Raw genomic sequence first — 18,595 nt, forward strand, 5'->3', positions numbered from 1 at the left:
GACACGATGAAGGAAAACTAGGGGTATAGAAAACAACAGCCTACTGAGCAAAAGGGAACATACTGGAAGTACAAAGCATTTCTACATTAAAACATTTTCATTCCTATTTTCGATTTAAAAAGAGAAAAAAACCAGTTTCTCACCTGATTTTTGAGTCTCTGACAAAATTTGGATCTTTCAAATTATCCTCCCATGGTAGATGGCCACTAAGCCAATGGATCATACAGTAACCCAAGATCTCCAGATCACCACGTCTTGATGGTGCTAAATATATATACATACACATAAAAAAAGAACTGTAAGAGCAGCTAATAAAGCACACATAGTTTAACAACAAATAAAGTTTGTAAATATATTAAGAGACTAGAAAGTCAATGCTAACAATGTAACAGTAGTGTGTCTGTTACCGTGTCTGTTACTTATTTCTTCATTTTAGCGTGAAAACAAGGAAGAAAAAAAAAGTATTGTTTCTACATCTGGAAGGATAACTTCATTTTCAAGTCCTTTATCAATCTCTTTCTTCTATTCAAGGATACAATATGCTGCAGTTATCCCAATTTGGGAAGCTTTCTAAGTACTCCGATTGTGGAAAAAAATAGAGCAAGTGATGGACTTTCTGTCCAAAACAGTTTTTACTGCTTTTCTTCTATAAAAAGGTAATAGTGCTAAAACCCCAGCTCCTGCCTTAAAAAAATAAATAAATAAATAAATAAATAAAAGAGAAAATATTCCACAATGCTGAAATATTGTATGTGGCCTGAAAACTGAATTGGAGACAATAACAGATCAGATCTCTAAACCTTGCCAAAAAAAAAAAAAAAACCCAAAAACCAAAACTCATGTACTGACCAGAGACTAGACTAGAAGTATAAATGGGCAAATCAAGTCAACTTTGTTCATGTTCAGTTTTAAGCACAGGTGCAACAGTCAATTCTGAAGTAAATACTTTTTAACAACTGATATTTTTGCAGGACACACTTTTATGCTAATAAAATAAAATTTAAGAATGAGTAACATAAAATTGGTGTTCACTGTAAATCCTCAATGTTTAATCAGACAGACCTATCCTTTTCCTGTTCAACCTTTTCTCACTTCTTGTCTTTTGATATTCAGTGACTATAGGCGTAATTATGAAATAATATTGCATAATTAAAGGAAGTTTCATTTTTAAATCTTCTAAATATTAAGCTATAAACAAGATAAAGAATATTGTTTATTTATGACAAATATGAAGGAACAATGTTCACACTGATAACAGAAACTATTTTTCTCCTGAAAACAGGGCCTGTTTTTCTATCAAAATCTCATAAGCACTATTTGTACTTAGTTAATAAAAAGCAATACACTAAACATCTTAACAGTCTTTATAAATTAAGGAAATCTATTTAAAGTTACATTAAAATACAGTAAACTGATATCAAGTAAAAGTTAGTAAATGGAAAAAAAGAAAAATGCCAGCAGAAGAAAAAAATACATATTTGTATAGATTCAGAAACCTAGTTGTTTACAAAACCCAATGCAGCAAATACAGTATTTTGTGTTTATAGAAAGGATGTACAGATGCCTTTTGCTGAGAACAAAGTTTTACATCCTTACCCACACCCTTGTGTGCATCAATACTGGTATATTCAATAGTTCCATCGTGACACCTTTTAGGATCTTCTTTATATACTTTGTGAACTCCTTCAGGACAGTATCTGTAGGCAAGTCCATAATCCACCAAGTACACCTAGTAATTTTCACAAAGAACTATAAGATTAAAGAACTATAACCACAAAAAAAAAATACTAAATGTAACTCCCAACCACTCTCAGAACTTCTTAAAAAGTACTAAAAATGGTGAGTTTTTTGACCATAAAGAATCCTTTCTCAGTGCTTTTTGAAATTATGACTTGAAAACAACATGTCAGATAGGTTTTGTTGTATTCCATATAGCAGTCTGATCTGAAAATAATTTCTCACTGATGCAGAGGACAAGTACAGTAAAATAGTCAGTTATTACCAGTAAGGTTAGATGCAAGGAAAAAAAAAAAAACACACCACAAACCAAAATAACAACACGTAATGTTCATAGAGTTATAAAGAAACTTACTGTCCTACCCTCTTTTAAGTCAGCTGTCCCATGTGCACACTACCACATACTGTTACTTCTCACTAACAACACAACTATTTTAAGAGAATTGAGATTATCTTTCTTACTTCACGAGCTCAAACATTTGGGCAAGAAGACATACATAATTCTGAAACTCTAATATGCATTGTTTGAATAGTAAAAAGAGTTAAAAATGCAGAAAAATGAAAGACTTCCGTAAATCAAGTGGAACAATCATCACTTTGAAGACCAATTTTTCCAAGTAACAGAACACTTATCTGATGGATTTCTTGAACAAAGAAATGAGGTAACAATGCAGACAGGCAAACATAATTTACCAGTGTGCTATATAATTTTAAGCTTCCACCTGCAAATACCTATTTGTGCGTAATTTTTTTTTAATCTTGATAATTTCTCTAGAATATTATTTAGGGCAAATAGTCAATTTGATAACTGTCCAGCAAAATGCATTAAAAAATAGTAGAATATTAACTAGACATAAATGTCAAGCAGAAATAATGTTACCATATACATTCTTAAAAATGAGCTTCTGCTAGATTTCACAGGTTCAAAGCACTTCCATGTGTTGTCAAATAGAAAGTTTAAAACATGAGGAATAAAATGCATCGGAAATACCTGATTAGGGTTCTTGTAACTCAGAAGAAGGTTTGAGGCCTTGATATCTCCATGCACATATTCATGCTCATGGACGTATTCCAGAATATCAAGCTAACAAAACAAAACACAGTCATATAAATGCAGTACCCAGCTCTACCCAGCAGAGGACCTGTACTCAGCACAAAACTGTGGTTTAAGCGAAAGACAGACATGGGGAAGCCAGACTGTAAAAATATAATACATTTTTAAAACTTACTATTCTCAGGCCTAATTGTAGTACAGTTTTATGGGAAAATCGCTTTGCATTCTCTTCATATATCTTCTGAAGATCTCTATCAAATCGGTCCATTATCATAAATCGGTAACTAAATTCAAGGGAAAAAAAAAAAACAACAGCAAAGTTACTAAAATGTACTTAGCAAAGTATTGTATCTATGTGTTAATTGTACAAATTACTGATTGAAAACATCTCTTTCAAAAGATAAACTGCCTGTACACAGAAAACAAATATATGGCAAATGCCTGACTTTTATTTTAATGTTGTACATAAATTCTTAACTTTTTTTACATCAGCTGGTCAAAAGTTAATCCATGAGAAGAACTGTTCTTTATTCCTGGCTAGTTATGCAATACAATAATAAGCTCCTACAGATGAAAATATCTGTATTGTAACTCACTACAGTGAGGGTAAAACCAAGTATCAGTTAGTTACTGAAATACATGAGTAAGTGATTTAATATGGTTACTTAAAAAAGTTAGTTTCTTGAAATTTATTACAACTTTTTAAAATCTATTATTAAAAACAAATATCTCACTTGACAAAGGTGTTCTGATATTCATTGCTACAGCCAGACTAGTTCTAGTACTGTAAGAGCTTGTAGTAGCTAAAAACTATCCCTAGACTTAAAACAAATTTAACATGAGACTAGTAATTATTCTAGCTCACAGATTAAGTGGGAAAAAAAAAAAAAAAAAAACCAAAACAACCTATCTCTAAGGAAAATAAAACAGATTCAGAGAGAGCACTAAGTTCTTTATGTGTGTGAGTTAAAATATTCTTTAAAGTGTACACAACACCAGAAGAAAAAGCCTAAAGATAGTCATATTATTCAAGGACTTATATACTGGAAGTCAACTTTATTTTAATGCAAATATGAAAAGCATCTAAAATGCATATAAATAGCATCACTGTATTGCAGCAATGTTCAAGACAAATGAAAACACAAATAGGAGTAACAGAGTACAGATAAAGTGTATCTATTCACCTATTCCTTAAATACACCCTGTTATGAACATGAAACTTTGTAGCAGAAACGAACAGCATGAAGATAAGTGGAAAATATATCTTACAAAGTAAATCAAGTTAAAAGGGATAATGGTTGTAGATTACATAAATCCTAGTATATGCCAGCAAAAGATATAGTCACCTGTTTCCATTTTTTTCATGCAAGCCAGAACCCCAGTATCTTGGAACACCTAAATATTTCAGTTTATGGGACTTAGTCCACTTCTGAACTGAAAATACAAATAAAGATAAGTTCATGAATTCACATCAGTAGAGACTTACATAAAAAGGGAGTACTCACATCACTTACAGTTTCTGCATACATGTGAGCTGCTTATTTCATGGAAACTTTTACACAAAGTATACTGGAAAGTTAATGATGGATTCGTCATAGGGACAGAAATGCAACTAAAGTTTCAAGGTAGACAATAACATCAAAACAATTATAAAGACCATCTTACCCAAAAAACCCTAATTTTACTATATGTCCAAATTAGATTTCAATAATTGAAAAATTATTTTGAAAAATTACCTAAAAAGTAAAATTGGATGTTACTCCTGTAGGCTGTATTTTCCTAAATGCTGGTAGTTAATTAAAAATATTTTAACAGACTGCTTACTTTCATCTGGCTTAGCAGCTCGCATGTAGAACTTTAACTCAGTAAAAAGAGGTCCGTTCTGGCTGGGTTCCTTCAAAACAATTTAAAATTAGTTAAAAACTGCTGTGTTAGTGTCTAATAATTATTAAAAGCTGATACAATGTAATATTCAACCTATAAAAGCATATTCTCCCTCAAATGCTGTACCCAGTGCTGATAAATTCAACAGAGTATCTTATTTTTATAAAATAAAGTTGGCACTAAAAAGTTGTTTTTATTATAAATTGCTTAAAATTAAGGGTATCAAAGAATCCTTTCCCATAACAAAAGATTAAAGAATAACAAATTAACTGAGATGTATAGAAATATGAGCAATTATTGGCAGCAAAATTTAGCAGAGAACATTAAATACCATTATTTATCTCAGATTTTCCAGATTAAGGCTGGATTGCATCAGTCGCAATAGCCACTAGTGAGCCTAAAATAACATCTGAAATTATTTGATGGAAAAATCTTAACAAAAGTTAAATTCTTGCTGAACATTTAAGATATTTTGTTCCCTTCACACATTAGTTGGTCAAGGGAAAAATTACAGAGGATTTCACAATTTTTCAAACTAAATTATAAGAACTAGACCTCTTTTGACTTCAGAGTCTACCTTGTATTTAAGCTAACATAAGGTATTACAGTTCCGTTTTCTTCAGACAAATCTATGGTAATCACATATTACAAGTAAAGCACAAGAAAGAAATTGGTTTGAAAACACCAAAGCTTTGAAATACTTCAAGAACTGCAAATAGGCAAGTATCTTGACTCTACACTTGCAGAACTTAGCCCAGAAAAGTTATTTCAACTCCTGCAATTTTTAAGTGACTGAATTTGAGAGAAGCTTAAGCAATTTATTTTAGTCTAGTAATTCTCATTAGAATCATAGAATGGTTAGAGTTGGAAGGGTCCTTTAAAGGTCATTTAGTCCAACTCCCCTTCAAGAAGCAGGAACATCTTCAACCAGATCAGGTTGCTCAGAGCCCCGTCCAGCCTGTCCTTGAACATTTCCAGGGATGGGGCATCCACCACCTCTCTGGGCAGCCTGTTCCAGTGGTCCACCACCTTCATTGTAAAAATTTCTTTTTCCTTATATCCAGTTTGAACCTCCCTCTATTTAAAACCATTGCCCCTCATCCTATCACAACAGGCCCTGCTAAAGAGTTTCTCCTCATCTTTCTTACAAGCCCCCTTTAGGTACTGGAAGGCTGCTATAAGGTATACCTACAGCCTTCTCTTCTGCTTTTGATGCAGCCCAGGATGTAGTTGGCTTTCTGGGCTGCAAGCATGCATTGTCAGCTCACGTTGAGCTTCTCGTCCACCAGCACTCCCAAGTCCTTCTCCTCAGGGCTGCTCTCCATCCACTCTCCACCCAGCCTGTATCTGCTTGAGATTACCCCGACCCATGTGCAGGACCTTGCACCTGGCCTGGTTGAACTTCATGAGGTTTGCACAGCCCCACCTCGCCAATCTGTCAAGGTCCCTCTGGATGGCATCCCTTTCCTCCAGTGTGTTGACTGCACCACACAGCTTGGTGTCTCCAGTGAACTCGCTGAGGCTGCACTCTATCCCACTGTCCATGTCACTGACAATGATGTTGAACAGGGCCAGTCCCAATACCAGCCCCCGAGGAACGCAATGTTCATTCTACCTCAGTGAAAAATACCTGTTTTGGAATATCCTACATTTAAAAATCTAACCAAAAAGAAGTATCTGATTACTGGCAAAGAAACCCAGAAAGAATACAATCACATTATATTAGCAAAAGTTCCAAGATATAAAACATCAATATCTTAAATGGTTTTAACTGTAACTTTTAAATGCAGATGTAGTGATCCAGAAAAGTGCTAAAGGCCAGACTGTACCACTCAGCTAATAGAGGTTTACTGCTGTCCAACACTAACAAAGCAACATAAAGAGATCAAACACACTGCTGAAGGCGGGCTTCAGTGTGCATCTGATGTATTGGCTCAGAGGCAGACTAGGAAGACCAGTGAGAATGAGAGCAGATAACAGCTTAGGCACCACTCCTAGGTCTGGATACTTGATTACAAAGCTACCGCCTATCTCCACCTCACTTTCTCCAGCAGCATTGCCCTGATAAACAATGGAGCCAGGACAACAGTTTTCTGGCCCCCTCCTTGTAAGACCAATGTTCAGACTTCAGCCACGAACCTGAAAAGAACTCCACAACTAGATCAACTGATCAATGCACATAAACTTTGGTACATGCATATCCACATTCAGTTAGTTTGTTTATCACTATGGACAACAAATTAGTGATACAGAGATTATATACATTATATATACAGGGTTAAATAGCTGAATTATTATACTGCAGTTATCTCAAACAAATGTTACTTGACCTATTCATTTGTTTCTGTGTAGCATAATCCATTAATACACTAACTTAATTAGAACATAAATTATACATATTATTTGATTCAATTTACATAGGTTTGAAGAATGTTCAGTAGGTGTTAAAAATTCTTAAAATATTTATCTTTAAATAAATTATTCTACAAAAAATTATGTCTCAGTGCTGAAAAAAAAAAAAAAAAGACGTGTTTTTCTCTAGTCAGAGCAAATCCTGCAAGTCTGGTATCTTTTCATAAGGTGGATGAATAAATGATGTAACCACAAAACAGATCTTCATAGTTGACTATGAAGCTGTTTCCCCACAATACCATTTATTCTACATACAAGCAAATAAACGCATACGCTACGTTAAAAAGGCTCATGTAGTGATGTCCAATATTTGCCATACTAGTCATCTTATAATAGACTAAAACGAGAAAGACTTCAAACACAAATTTCTACAAGTCTCTGCACAGGGTCACTCTAAACTCATGATTTGCAAAACTGAAAGTGAAGTCCAATTAGAAAATATATCATAATGAAAAAGATTACGGAGTACATGTTGAAAACCAACAAATTTCTTCAAGTAGTATTTTAAGAATCCTGATACTTTTCAGTCAGCAATTTAATGAAGTGTTATTAAACTCTGCATCCACTCCTGAACAATGACATCTGAAAGGTCCACATGTTAAAAAGCATTTTTTTTTTAAGATAAAAATTGTGATTCATTTCATACTGCTCAGACATCAGTACTATGAGGATATGTCAAAGACTAAGCCAATTTCCATCCAGCTTTAATAGCTTAATTTGAAGAACATTATTATAGAAGCACATATTTTGTTAAACACTATTAATTGTTCAAAGCTGTTAACCACTTTACTTCAGCTGCTGGATCAACTAGGAATCACCCAGGCACCAGAAAATAGGCCCTTATCTGTAGTTGCGTTATACTAGACTGTGGAGGCATAATGTGTTATTGGTGATTTGTGAGGGCAGCACAAAGACTGGGGCTACTCTTTACTGCCACAAAGACAAAATTGTAAAAGGCAAGTTAAAAGTGAGTACTCATCTGGGAGATTAGGAATAGGGGTATTCACAAATGGCTGCAACAACGTGAATCTAGCATAAAAGGAACCCAAAAGTTACAACAACTCTTCCTGTATTCAGAGCCCAAAGTGGAGGAGAAGAGAATCAGATGGACAGGTTTCAAACTTGGGGAAAGAGAAGGATAGCAATTATGCACAGCATGAATTAATGCATATATAACGATTTTCCAAGCAAGTCAAATGGGATTGTTCCATGAAAGTCAAATGCCTTTCTGCTTCCTGATCAGTCCAAACTCATCAGGAGTTGGGAATTAGAAGCCACTGCCTCTCTCAGGCAAGCCACTGTTGATAACTTGAATGTCTGTTATTTGCCTCTAAAACAGGCTACAGTTCCTCCATTACAGACGTCCCCTGCCCTCAATGGCGCAGGCTGGGCATGCAAAAGCAGGTTGCCACCATGCAACAGCTGCAGGCTGGGGTTCCTGCTCTCTGTGGAATTCCTACCTTCAAACACCTAAGGCAGCAGCAGTATGCCGATATTGAAAGTGTGGTAGTTTGACATTTGCAACGTAAGCAGTGCTTTTTTGAGCAAGCGACAATGTTTTGGAAAGAAGGTCATCACCAACAGTATCTTGAGGTGTCTGAACAGTATCAAAACCAGTACTCTAGAATTTCCCTGTGGTCAGCAGATATAAATATCAAGATTAAAGGCACATACTAAGATGTATTTTATTCTAAATTAACCTGATCTTTTAGTTTCAGGAACAAATGTTAAAAGTATTAACGTATTTACATAAGTGGTCAGCTATTGCAGCAAAGCATTTCAGTATTGTCATACAGTTTAATAAATAAAAGATGAAAATACTGCAGTTCTGAATTGTGCTGAAGAACTATTTTTTTTTACATTGTGAAGTTCTTGTATTTGCTTTTGTCACTGGACCAGAAGTACCACCAAGATAATGAATGGTCTGGATCTACTACGGCTATTTCCCATATTCACAGGTTTTTTACTAAGACTTCACCAGGGAATCATATATAACAGTAGGACCTATACAAAATAATCTAGCAAAATTTAAGAAGTACTTTTTGCATTTACCTTAGGAAGATAACATTATAGCCAAATCAAGTTAAATAAATCTATTTTATTTTATGATTAAAAACAAAATAATATCAACTAATAAAATGAATTTTCTGGTTTGCTACAATAGGCTAAAAATGAGCTATCCACAATGCTTTTTCTTCTCTCTAATCATTAGGTTAAAAAAAATTATGTGTCAATGCCATTTTAATTCAACAGAAATTAGAATACGTATGTGTTTTATGATAAAACATTTAAAGCACTTTATATCTGTGGGGATCTCGGGAATCAAAGTTTTGCTGTTCCTACTCCCAAACCATCTGTCAGCTTACCAACATCCAGTGGTGAGCAACAGTTCACACAGACTCACTGTTGAATCACAGAAATTCTCCAAAAGCTACACAGATTTAATTCATTTTGTGATACTTGGGCTGGTTACAGGAAACACCAAATGAAACAGAATCTGATCCATTTCACGAACCTTCTTCAACTCCACTGACATTCCATTATCCACCCTCATACATAGGAGTCCCAATTCTCAGCAGCATTCCTCTATATCACATTTACTTCTATTTTAAACAGCACTATGCAATTGCATTCTTTTCAGTCAGAAGATGTTTTAAGTTACACGATACTCTAGGACAAAGATTTTTAAGTTGTGAAGTAAAGAATCAAATGCTCTCTTACCACTTTTGCAACATAAGATGCATCACTGCCAACCGACTTTGAAGAATTAACATCAGCTGTTAAAAAGGAAGCTTTTATTAATAGTAGGAGAGGAAGCTGTCACAAAACATACACTTATTTGCCATGCAGCAGTACAAACAAATGACAAAGCAATTAAGTACCGATGTGAACACATATCAGTACCTTTGACGTTGGTATGGCAAGACTATCCTGTATGGATATGATCTTGCATTCTTCCTCTGTTTGAAGAGAACAGGCAGTTTACTCAACGAAGGAGTTCTTTATTATTCAATAAATTTTTCCTAGTCAATAGCATTTCTTTCCTTTTCTAGGACTGTGATGAACGTACGCAGTTGCGGACATAAAGATGAAAAACACATTCTCTCTACTATTTTGCCATGTCACATATTCAAATGTGACTCTTTGTTGCTACTAAGCTGTTGATATTTGTGACATACAGAGATACAGGTATGAAGGACATCAAGTCAGGCAAGCACAAAGTACAGGAACAGTCAGGGGCACAGCTTTGTGCAAATGACGGAAGCAAACAGAGCGCAAGCTTCGGCTTGAACAAAGAAGGAATTCTTAACACAAATAACTATACAATTTGAGTGAGCTGGAACTCCAGTCTCAGTAAATTTAGTAGCTCATTGAGCAAGGCTGAGTAAGTAGTAGAGGACTTCTTTGGCAAGAAGCCACTCACTAGTCCTGTTTTTCTTCTTAATCCACTTACGCTGCAGTCTGTTCATTTTGAAAGCAGTACAAATTATTAGGGTTTTTTCAACCCAGTATGAATTCAGCGCAACTTCTTCATCAAGACAAGGAAGATCATAAATGCATAGCAAAAGAAAACCTTATTATCATGATCACATTAACTTTCATCCCTTCAAAATTGTTTGGAAAATGACCAGGGGCAATCAATTCTTTTTAATTCCCCAAGGTATCCTCTTACCTGTTCGTCTGTTCAAATAACAGAGACACCAAGTATAGAACACTATCCACTAAAATAATTTTTCCTTTAATTCAATAAACAGCATTGCAAAACAAGATTTGTGCTGATGCTTTAAACTGTAAAGTCAAAGATTTCAATTTGTTTTGAGCATTGGTTACATAAAAAAAATATGACTTAAGTAAGAATTTCATACAGCATGAAAAAGTCCAAATCAGTCCCAAAGTCAAAACCAGACAAAATATTGGCTCATCAGTAACCTCCATAGAATATGCTTAGAAAATTTCAGTTCAGAATTTGTGATATAAGGACACTCATGCAAAAAGCAATTCTTTCAGTCAGACTCAAATTTAAATGAATACTAACCTATCCTTTCACTGCTTAAAAGTATTAAAGATTTTGGTTTAAAAAAATTAACAACCACTAGAATCTCATAGAACCACAGTTCTTACAACGACCATTTGTCCACTCTTGTAATTTTTTTCCAATACCACAAACCAAGCTAAGGTTCTAGTAAAAAAAAAAGATCACTTGAAGACACTCTGCATTTTGTAACTTAGGGTCAATTTTTCATTGCTTTGAATAAGGATAAAGATATCGCTCTCTATTTTAAAGCATTATCAAAGATAGCTACGCTTACCAAGGTATAGGCGTCCAAAGCCTCCTTGCCCTATAGGGACACCTAATTTCCATTCTTTTCTTGATGTATCTGCTAGAACCTCCCCCAGAGCAAACACTTCAGCAAGTTTCCTTTTTGCAGGAGCTCTTTTTCCAGCAGTCATCTTATTAGGTGGCATTTTCCCTGGAGGGAGAGGAGGGAAGGGAAGGAAAATTTTAAAAAAGCATACATAGGTTACCTACTGGCCAGACTTATTTTATGTAGAAATCTGTTAAAAGCATGAAAATGTATGGATAGTTTAAGTATAAATTTGTTACTACTTGTTACTACAAAGATACTGTAAAAGAAATACAGTAAGTAGTTTCATTGGCGTGAATTCCAAGTGAAAAACAACTAATTTTTCCAGGCATGAGAAAGAAAATTCAACAGCAAAAATCTTCACAAGAGAAACCTATTAGGAGACCTTGTACAATGCATGCTAGAAAAATCTCACTCAATCACAACAAATCATAGGTCTATAATTCAAAGAAGCTCATTTAGCTCAACACAAAGGGCACCAGTGAGTGGCCTTTGTTTTAGATAAAGAGCTAAAAACAGCTGAGTGGTGCTTAAAATTGCTGAGCGGATCAAATGGTGGTGTAAATGTCTCCAGAGTTAGCCAGACCTCTAGTGGGGAGTGAATATGAGGCTTAGCCCAACATAAGAGTATAAAAACTAAACAACTAGCAAAAGAATTTCGAGGAGAGCAATGGGCTTGAGCTGGTTTCAGCCCAGGTATTCCTTCCCAGTGGCTGGAGACGCCAGCATCGTGACAGTGAGCACCCTATAGAGACCGCTAATGGGAACCACATCAGTATTGTGACCAAACTGTATTGCAATTGCTGTACTTTGCTAAGTGTAGCTTACATTTGCATTGTTTTCAGTATACTTTGTACCACTCCCCTAAATCTAAATCCCGTATAACATCAACTATCTTCAAATAAGTAAACTTGACATTAAATATTATGCCCTCCATTCATGGAAGATCTAAAAGAACCTGCTCAGAGAGTATTGAACTCTGGCAGCAGGCAGTCTGCAGACACTAGAGTCACTCAATATAGGAATAAAGACAGAAGAGAAGGTGTATGATTCCATGCCAAAGAATAGTCGTTCTTATTCAGGGTCCTTATTAGTCTGAGAAGTATTTCTGTGTCATAGAACCACATCTAAATACCTACTGAGGTTAAATAAGTAACTTCAACAAAACAGTATTATGAAATATCCACATCAAAGGAATAAACTGGTATTTAGCAATATCTACATTGTGCAAACTTCCTCATTATCACAAAACAGGATGTTTTAACTCTGCACTACTTTCCCACATTTTCATTTACTTCTATACAGTTGTGACAGTGTGCTTCAATTCCCCCCCAGCCTGACCACTTTTCCCAGAATGCCGCTCAAGGGATAACCATCAGCAACAGATGTGTCTCGTGCTGATGGTAACGGGCAGCGTCTGGCTCAAAGCGGATTTGAGAGCGACAGATAGTCAAGGGATGGTGATGCACCTCCAAACACACACCACAGTGCTGGTTAATGCCCAACTCAAGCCAAATTTTACAGAAACTAACATCTACCGGCAGTATGCAAACATGACTATTAGTCAATTATCTTACTCCATAAATAGTTAGCAGCCCAATACCCTTTGAGCTCTCCTACATGGCAGCGGGCTTCATGTCAGGATCTCCCCTTGAGTAGGGACACCTCTCAAGGTTACTCCTCGAGGTTGAGAGGTTCCTTACCGCAACAGATCCTCGGTAAGTGACTAATAGCATGCTAAACTTTGAAATCTTAGCTAAGTCATATAAAGAGTTGATTCTGCACGTATAATCCTTTAGACATAAACCATTGGTCAAGTTTGGGACTAGGATTGGATCCAGCTGCACTGAGACTCCTCTCTGAGAAAGAGTTTAGAAAGCAAGGGAGTCCTTTCTGTATCTCATGACTTAACAGGAGAATCTCCCTGACAGTTTTGTCTGAGCTTGTCCTCTATTCAATAAATAATCCACTGTACTTTGCCATTGAATCTTGTTAAATCACTGTCGCCTTTACCATTTACTATCAAACTTTGATAAATCACTGTTTTGTATCAATAAAGTATATTGTTGCTTCTCTCTTACAAGTAAAGTGCATCACTCCCATTTGCAACAACAGTAACATTCTTCCTCATAATCAAAGAATCATAGAGTAGTTTGGGTTGGAAGGGACCTTTAAAGGTCACCTAGTCCAACCTCCCTGCAAGGAACAGGGACATCTTCAACCAGATGAGGTTACTCCGGTATACTATATGAATCAAGATACAGCTTTGACATTTTACACTTAAATTTTAAGACTAACTTTACCTACAGCTTTTTCCATTTCCTGTCTTCAAGAAACTCCTCTCTTTATACCTCTTCATCTTTTTTTTTCTTAAATTTTCAAGGTGATACATACTTCCTGTCTTACAAGAAGATTCTTCCTCCAGATTTTCTAAAGGAGAAAAATGAGACTTCGAAGCACCAAATGTATTTCCAGCTAGCTCATCTAAGACCATACCAATGAGAACATAATGGTGTTAAAAGCACTAGAAGGAACAGAGACTGGTACGAAGGGCTACGTGTTAATATAACTTACAATAGCAGGCCAAAAAAGATCACATCAAACCTTTAAGCAGCTTCTCAGGACACCCAGATCAGGAAAAGGATTAAAACACAGACTGAAACCATTAGAAATAATGGGAAAAAAAAAAACCCAGAACTCTGGAGCCCCAAGACTGACTCAGATAAGGAGAAAAAGAAAGCACAAAAATCAGCAGTGTTGCCTAATGACTCAGATGTAGGACAAGATCACACTCACGGTCATCTCAGGGGTACAAAAACGTATACAAAATGAGCATACTGTCCTCAAGCTAAGAACAATATAAGAGACATGAAGAGGGCTGGCTTGAAGGGCCACATCTCTTAACCTCCGAGTTACTACAAATTATTCCAGAGAGACTTCTACAGATGCACTTAGGTGCCTGAATGCTGTAGAGATTGCTATCTAGCAAAAGAAAAATTTGTGGTCTCTTTTTCAATAAAGCTAGCAAGCCAATAAAAATAAAACTATTGATATGCTTCACCTCTTTGACATAGACAACGATTCTTTTGACAGCAGCCTCACTTAAAAGGGAATTAAGTTTATTTAAAAGAGCTCCTCAAGAGTATTAAAGAAGGAGCTGATGCTCCCCCGACTTTTTTCCCCTTTTTGTTTAACATGGTCAATAATTGTATGCCTGAAAGTATTTAGGTAAAAAAAAAAAATAAATAATAATGACAACTTCCCTTTATCTATAAAAGCAAAAATTCAAAACGGACATAAGTTTGAACGTCCCCAGCTGGGAACCCTGCCCTTAACAAATACACTAGATACACATACATGGTTTCTTGGCTGTCTATATTCATATCCATCTGTTAAGATGGCACTGCGCCCACTTACAAGTTGGTCAAACTATCAGTAGGCCATAGGTGCCAAACACTGATCGCTTTCAACGGGCAGCATGCACAATACTAAGCACTCACTCCTTTACGAAAAAGCTGTTATCCATGGAAATATTTAAGCAATGGCTGCACATGCTTTCACATTTATTTGAATAAATCCATTCAAGGATCTTCTATTGATGGAAACCAAAACCACCTGGAGACTGCAAAAATTTTCTACATGAAAATACAGAACTGGGGGAAAAAAAAAAAAGAAGATAAAAAATTATGAAAAAAAGATAATTACATTTTAGCGCAAATTCTACCATTCTATGTGCTTTTCAACTCACTATATAGCTAACAGGAGGGGCTTGTCAGGAAACTAATGAAACAGCAAGCACGATGTAGAGTTGCCTACTGTACATTGCACAACTGTAATAAAGTCACCTACTTCTCCCTAAAATCACCTTTAAAAAAAAAAAAAAAACACTTTAACTTTCCTGCACCTCAGTTACCTTTCCCCATCACTAAACGGTAGTATCTACTCCCCCACAGGTATTGTGAAGCTTAATTCATTAGTGCCTGCAACCATGCTGAAGTCCTTGGAAACAGAGTGCCATAGATGTCAAGTACTATACTATCATTCAAGTATCTTAACAGACTTGACCCTACTTAGCTAAGGTTTCTGACAAGAACAATTTTCAAGGTGTGTGATTGTAAACAAGCAGCATTTTATGTGGCTACAATATGTTCAAAACAAAGATTTTGCTACTAACAAGTATGAATAACAGAAGTCTATTTGTCTAAACTCTCTCCAAAAGCCTCTTACCTACTACAAAGGCTATTTCTCCTGCTTCCCCCTAATAAAACATCTGGGAAGAAACTGAATACACTGTACTTGAGATATGCAGACAATTTTGCATCAATAGTGCTATTAGTGGTGTTATCTTCACAAATGTTGTTTGCGATGGTTGCTACTCTAGCAATACTTGAACTCTTAGAATAAATATGAATAGCCACTTCTCAAACTTGTGTTGGCATCCATTCTCAATAAAACACCTAAATTAATAGAAATCAAATTTATTTTGAAGTAAGTATTTCTGTTATGCAGCAAGTCAGACTGGTTTCTTCCCGAACCTCCTCTTTTATTATCTGGAAATTGTCATTTTTATGGTTGTTTATCTCAGTAGGACCTATTTTCATTCTCAACACAGAGAAGGCATGCTGGTGACCTGTGCTTCCCTTCAGGAATAGGTAGTCCCTACAAGACCTGAAATCCATGCGTCATTAATACTGTTCATCATTCATCGCAAGACATCTAAGTCTGCCTGCAAAAAAGGAAATAAAGACAAGCAAAAAACAAAAACAAGTTTTTGCTCAAGGATTAGAAGGGAAAGAACATAACACTTTAAAGCTTCTGAATACTGCAGAACAGTTTTACAGAAGGGACTACCAAAAAAAGAAAACACTGATACTTGAAGTATCAGTGACTTGTAATGCAAAGTGAGCTAAATAGTGAATAAAGACTTCCTTGTATAAGTTGGACATTCTGTGACTGGTCTATCATTGTGTTACATTTTTCAGTACCGCTATAATCTCATTTCCCGATGATTAAAACATCTGAGGTACTTACGGAGGAAGAGGTACTATGGTTCTTTCCCCAAGAAATAAGAAAATGTCTTTTGACATGAATAACTGTGCATTGGTGGACCATAATTAATAAGAAGCATTTCATCACACCAGTACCGCACTGGGCAAACTGAACACTTTTTTTTTTTTTTTTGAAAACACACTGCTGTGCGGCAGGCTTTCTAAAATTCCAGAATGCAGCTTGTTCAGAGATAAGAAACAGTCATTTACAAGAGGAATTGCCATGTCGCTAACTAATTTTAAATTGCCTTCTCAAAAAATACATTTTCTTCTTTTGAAGAGTATTTAAGGTTCTCCTGAAAATCCTGAGCATCACTCAGCAGTTACTGCAATAAAGAACCCAGTGAGCTTTATAAGGTGCCAAATCATCTGTCATTCCAAATCACCTCACCACCAAACCAACAGCAAGTACCTATGCATGTCAGTGAGACACTTCAATTAAAGGCTTTTTGATAGTTTGGCACACTGTACAAGAATCAACAGCTCTGAAATTCATCAGGAATCCTACCTCATTTGGGGATTATCCCCAAGAATTAAGTGGGCAGCTTATTCTTACAAAGAAAGGTACAAGTCTTCCAACACAGTAACAGCTACAGGAAGCTTCACACTAGTTTTTATGTTTTTGCTAATAAACGGCCTATAGATTCCCTATGAATCAATAAAAGCCTTAAGCACAAATTCAAAACCAAAGAAAACAACAGGATTCACCCTGCCTACAATCGCGTAAGTCTTAAACAAGGAAGGCAAATGGTGAGAAATAAGAAGTGAAGAAAAAACCACAACCACTGACAGGCAGAAACCAGCTCAGCCCAGTTCTTGCACAACAGGCCTATCCTGTTCCGAAAATTGCAGATTTTTATTTGTGATTTGTAGGTTTGTATTTAAAAAGAAAAGTTTATGTTAAAGTAAAACTTAAGAATGACTTCCAACCAAGGGGATACTTTGTTAGCCACATCGGGACGTTCCTGAAGGTGACAAATCTCTAAGTGGCAGAGTCGCCCCCCGCCTCGCCTTAGTGCTAAAAAAAAAAATTTAAAAAAAAATTTTTTTAAAAAAAGAAAGCAACTTAGACCTAAGACCGCTGCCACTAAGGCAGCTTTAGAGCCGATAGCCCAGGAAAGTGGGGGAAGGAGGGGTCCAGCAGACCCCCAGGAGTGAACCTGAGGGAGCTCGTACTCACGACTCCCCCCATTCTCTCCCTCCCTGCCGGCCTAGGGAGATGTCACGGGCTGAAACTGGGTGGGAGCAGGGAAGGTGCCCTCTCTACCCTCATTAGCAGACGAGAGGGAGGAACAGGGCCCGAGTGGGCCTGGCGGTAGCACCAGCCTCCTTCCCTAGCGAGAGAAGCGGGAAAACCCAGCCGCAACCCGCCAGAAGGGCCGGGGACGCACGGCAGGCCGAAGGAGAGGCGAAACAGCGCCTCAAAACTCGCCTCCTAAAAAAAAAAAAAAAGTATTTCACCCCAAAAACAGACGCCGGCTTCAAATACCTCCTCCGTGCCAAGGCCCGGCCGCCGCTCCTTCCGCCCCGTCCGAAATTCCCGCACTGCGAGAGGCCCCGAGGCGGCCCGCCCGCCCCGGCGCTCACCTCCCACCATCGCCCGTGCCCATTGGGCCGCCGAGCCAGTGCCGCCCGCCCTCGGCCCGCCTTTTGGGCGCGAGGCCTGCTGGGAAGTGTAGTCCATGGCCTCCGCGGCGGAGGTCACGGACTACACTTCCCAGCAGGTCTCGCGCCCGCGATGGGGCAAGAGGTGAAGTATTTTACAGGGTAGTTGTACGAAATCTCTGTGGTTTAAACGAAAATAAGTTTGGAAAGGCCTTTGTCAGGCTGATGCTATGTGGCAATAACCCCTGTCCAGGAGACAGGGCAAGACAGAGGCCACCAGGTTTCTGGGAGACAGTGGTTCTCCATCTTGTGTGGCTGATAGCCGGGCCAAACCAGAGCCCTCCAGTCACCCCCAGCACCAGAGGCTGCAGTTGCACATTACCTCATCACATATTTTCCTAACTTAACTGTCAGACACTTTCTGATTTTACCTACTATATTCTCTCATAGTTGTGCAACAGAGCTTCTCACTACTCGAGGGAAGATTT

The 18,595-nt window shown here is 37.1% G+C and overlaps 1 protein-coding gene across 3 annotated transcripts in view; it reads right to left on the bottom strand.

The window, feature by feature from the left end:
• The window catches only part of VRK1 (VRK serine/threonine kinase 1), a 35,618-nt gene extending 17,560 nt beyond the window's left edge, over positions 1-18,058 (bottom strand). Inside the window, exons 1-9 of one of the 3 annotated variants that reach the window (XM_086748699.1) lie at positions 17,992-18,058; positions 11,398-11,559; positions 9,809-9,864; positions 4,616-4,685; positions 4,138-4,225; positions 2,967-3,075; positions 2,729-2,821; positions 1,597-1,729; positions 144-264 (exon numbers count right to left, since the gene is read on the bottom strand). In XM_086748699.1, coding sequence (XP_086604825.1) covers positions 144-264; positions 1,597-1,729; positions 2,729-2,821; positions 2,967-3,075; positions 4,138-4,225; positions 4,616-4,685; positions 9,809-9,864; positions 11,398-11,554 — 827 coding nt within the window. In that variant the 5' untranslated portion in view covers positions 11,555-11,559; positions 17,992-18,058. Of the gene's footprint in view, positions 1-143; positions 265-1,596; positions 1,730-2,728; positions 2,822-2,966; positions 3,076-4,137; positions 4,226-4,615; positions 4,686-9,808; positions 9,865-11,397; positions 11,560-13,757; positions 13,775-17,991 lie in introns of those variants that run through there. The other 2 variants (XM_086748698.1, XM_086748700.1) reach the window with 2 other exon arrangements.
• Between the last annotated feature and the right edge of the window lie 537 nt (positions 18,059-18,595).

Source organism: Chlamydotis macqueenii, chromosome 5 (assembly GCF_036417535.1).
Source record: "Chlamydotis macqueenii isolate bChlMac1 chromosome 5, bChlMac1.mat, whole genome shotgun sequence".
NCBI lineage: Eukaryota > Metazoa > Chordata > Aves > Otidiformes > Otididae > Chlamydotis > Chlamydotis macqueenii.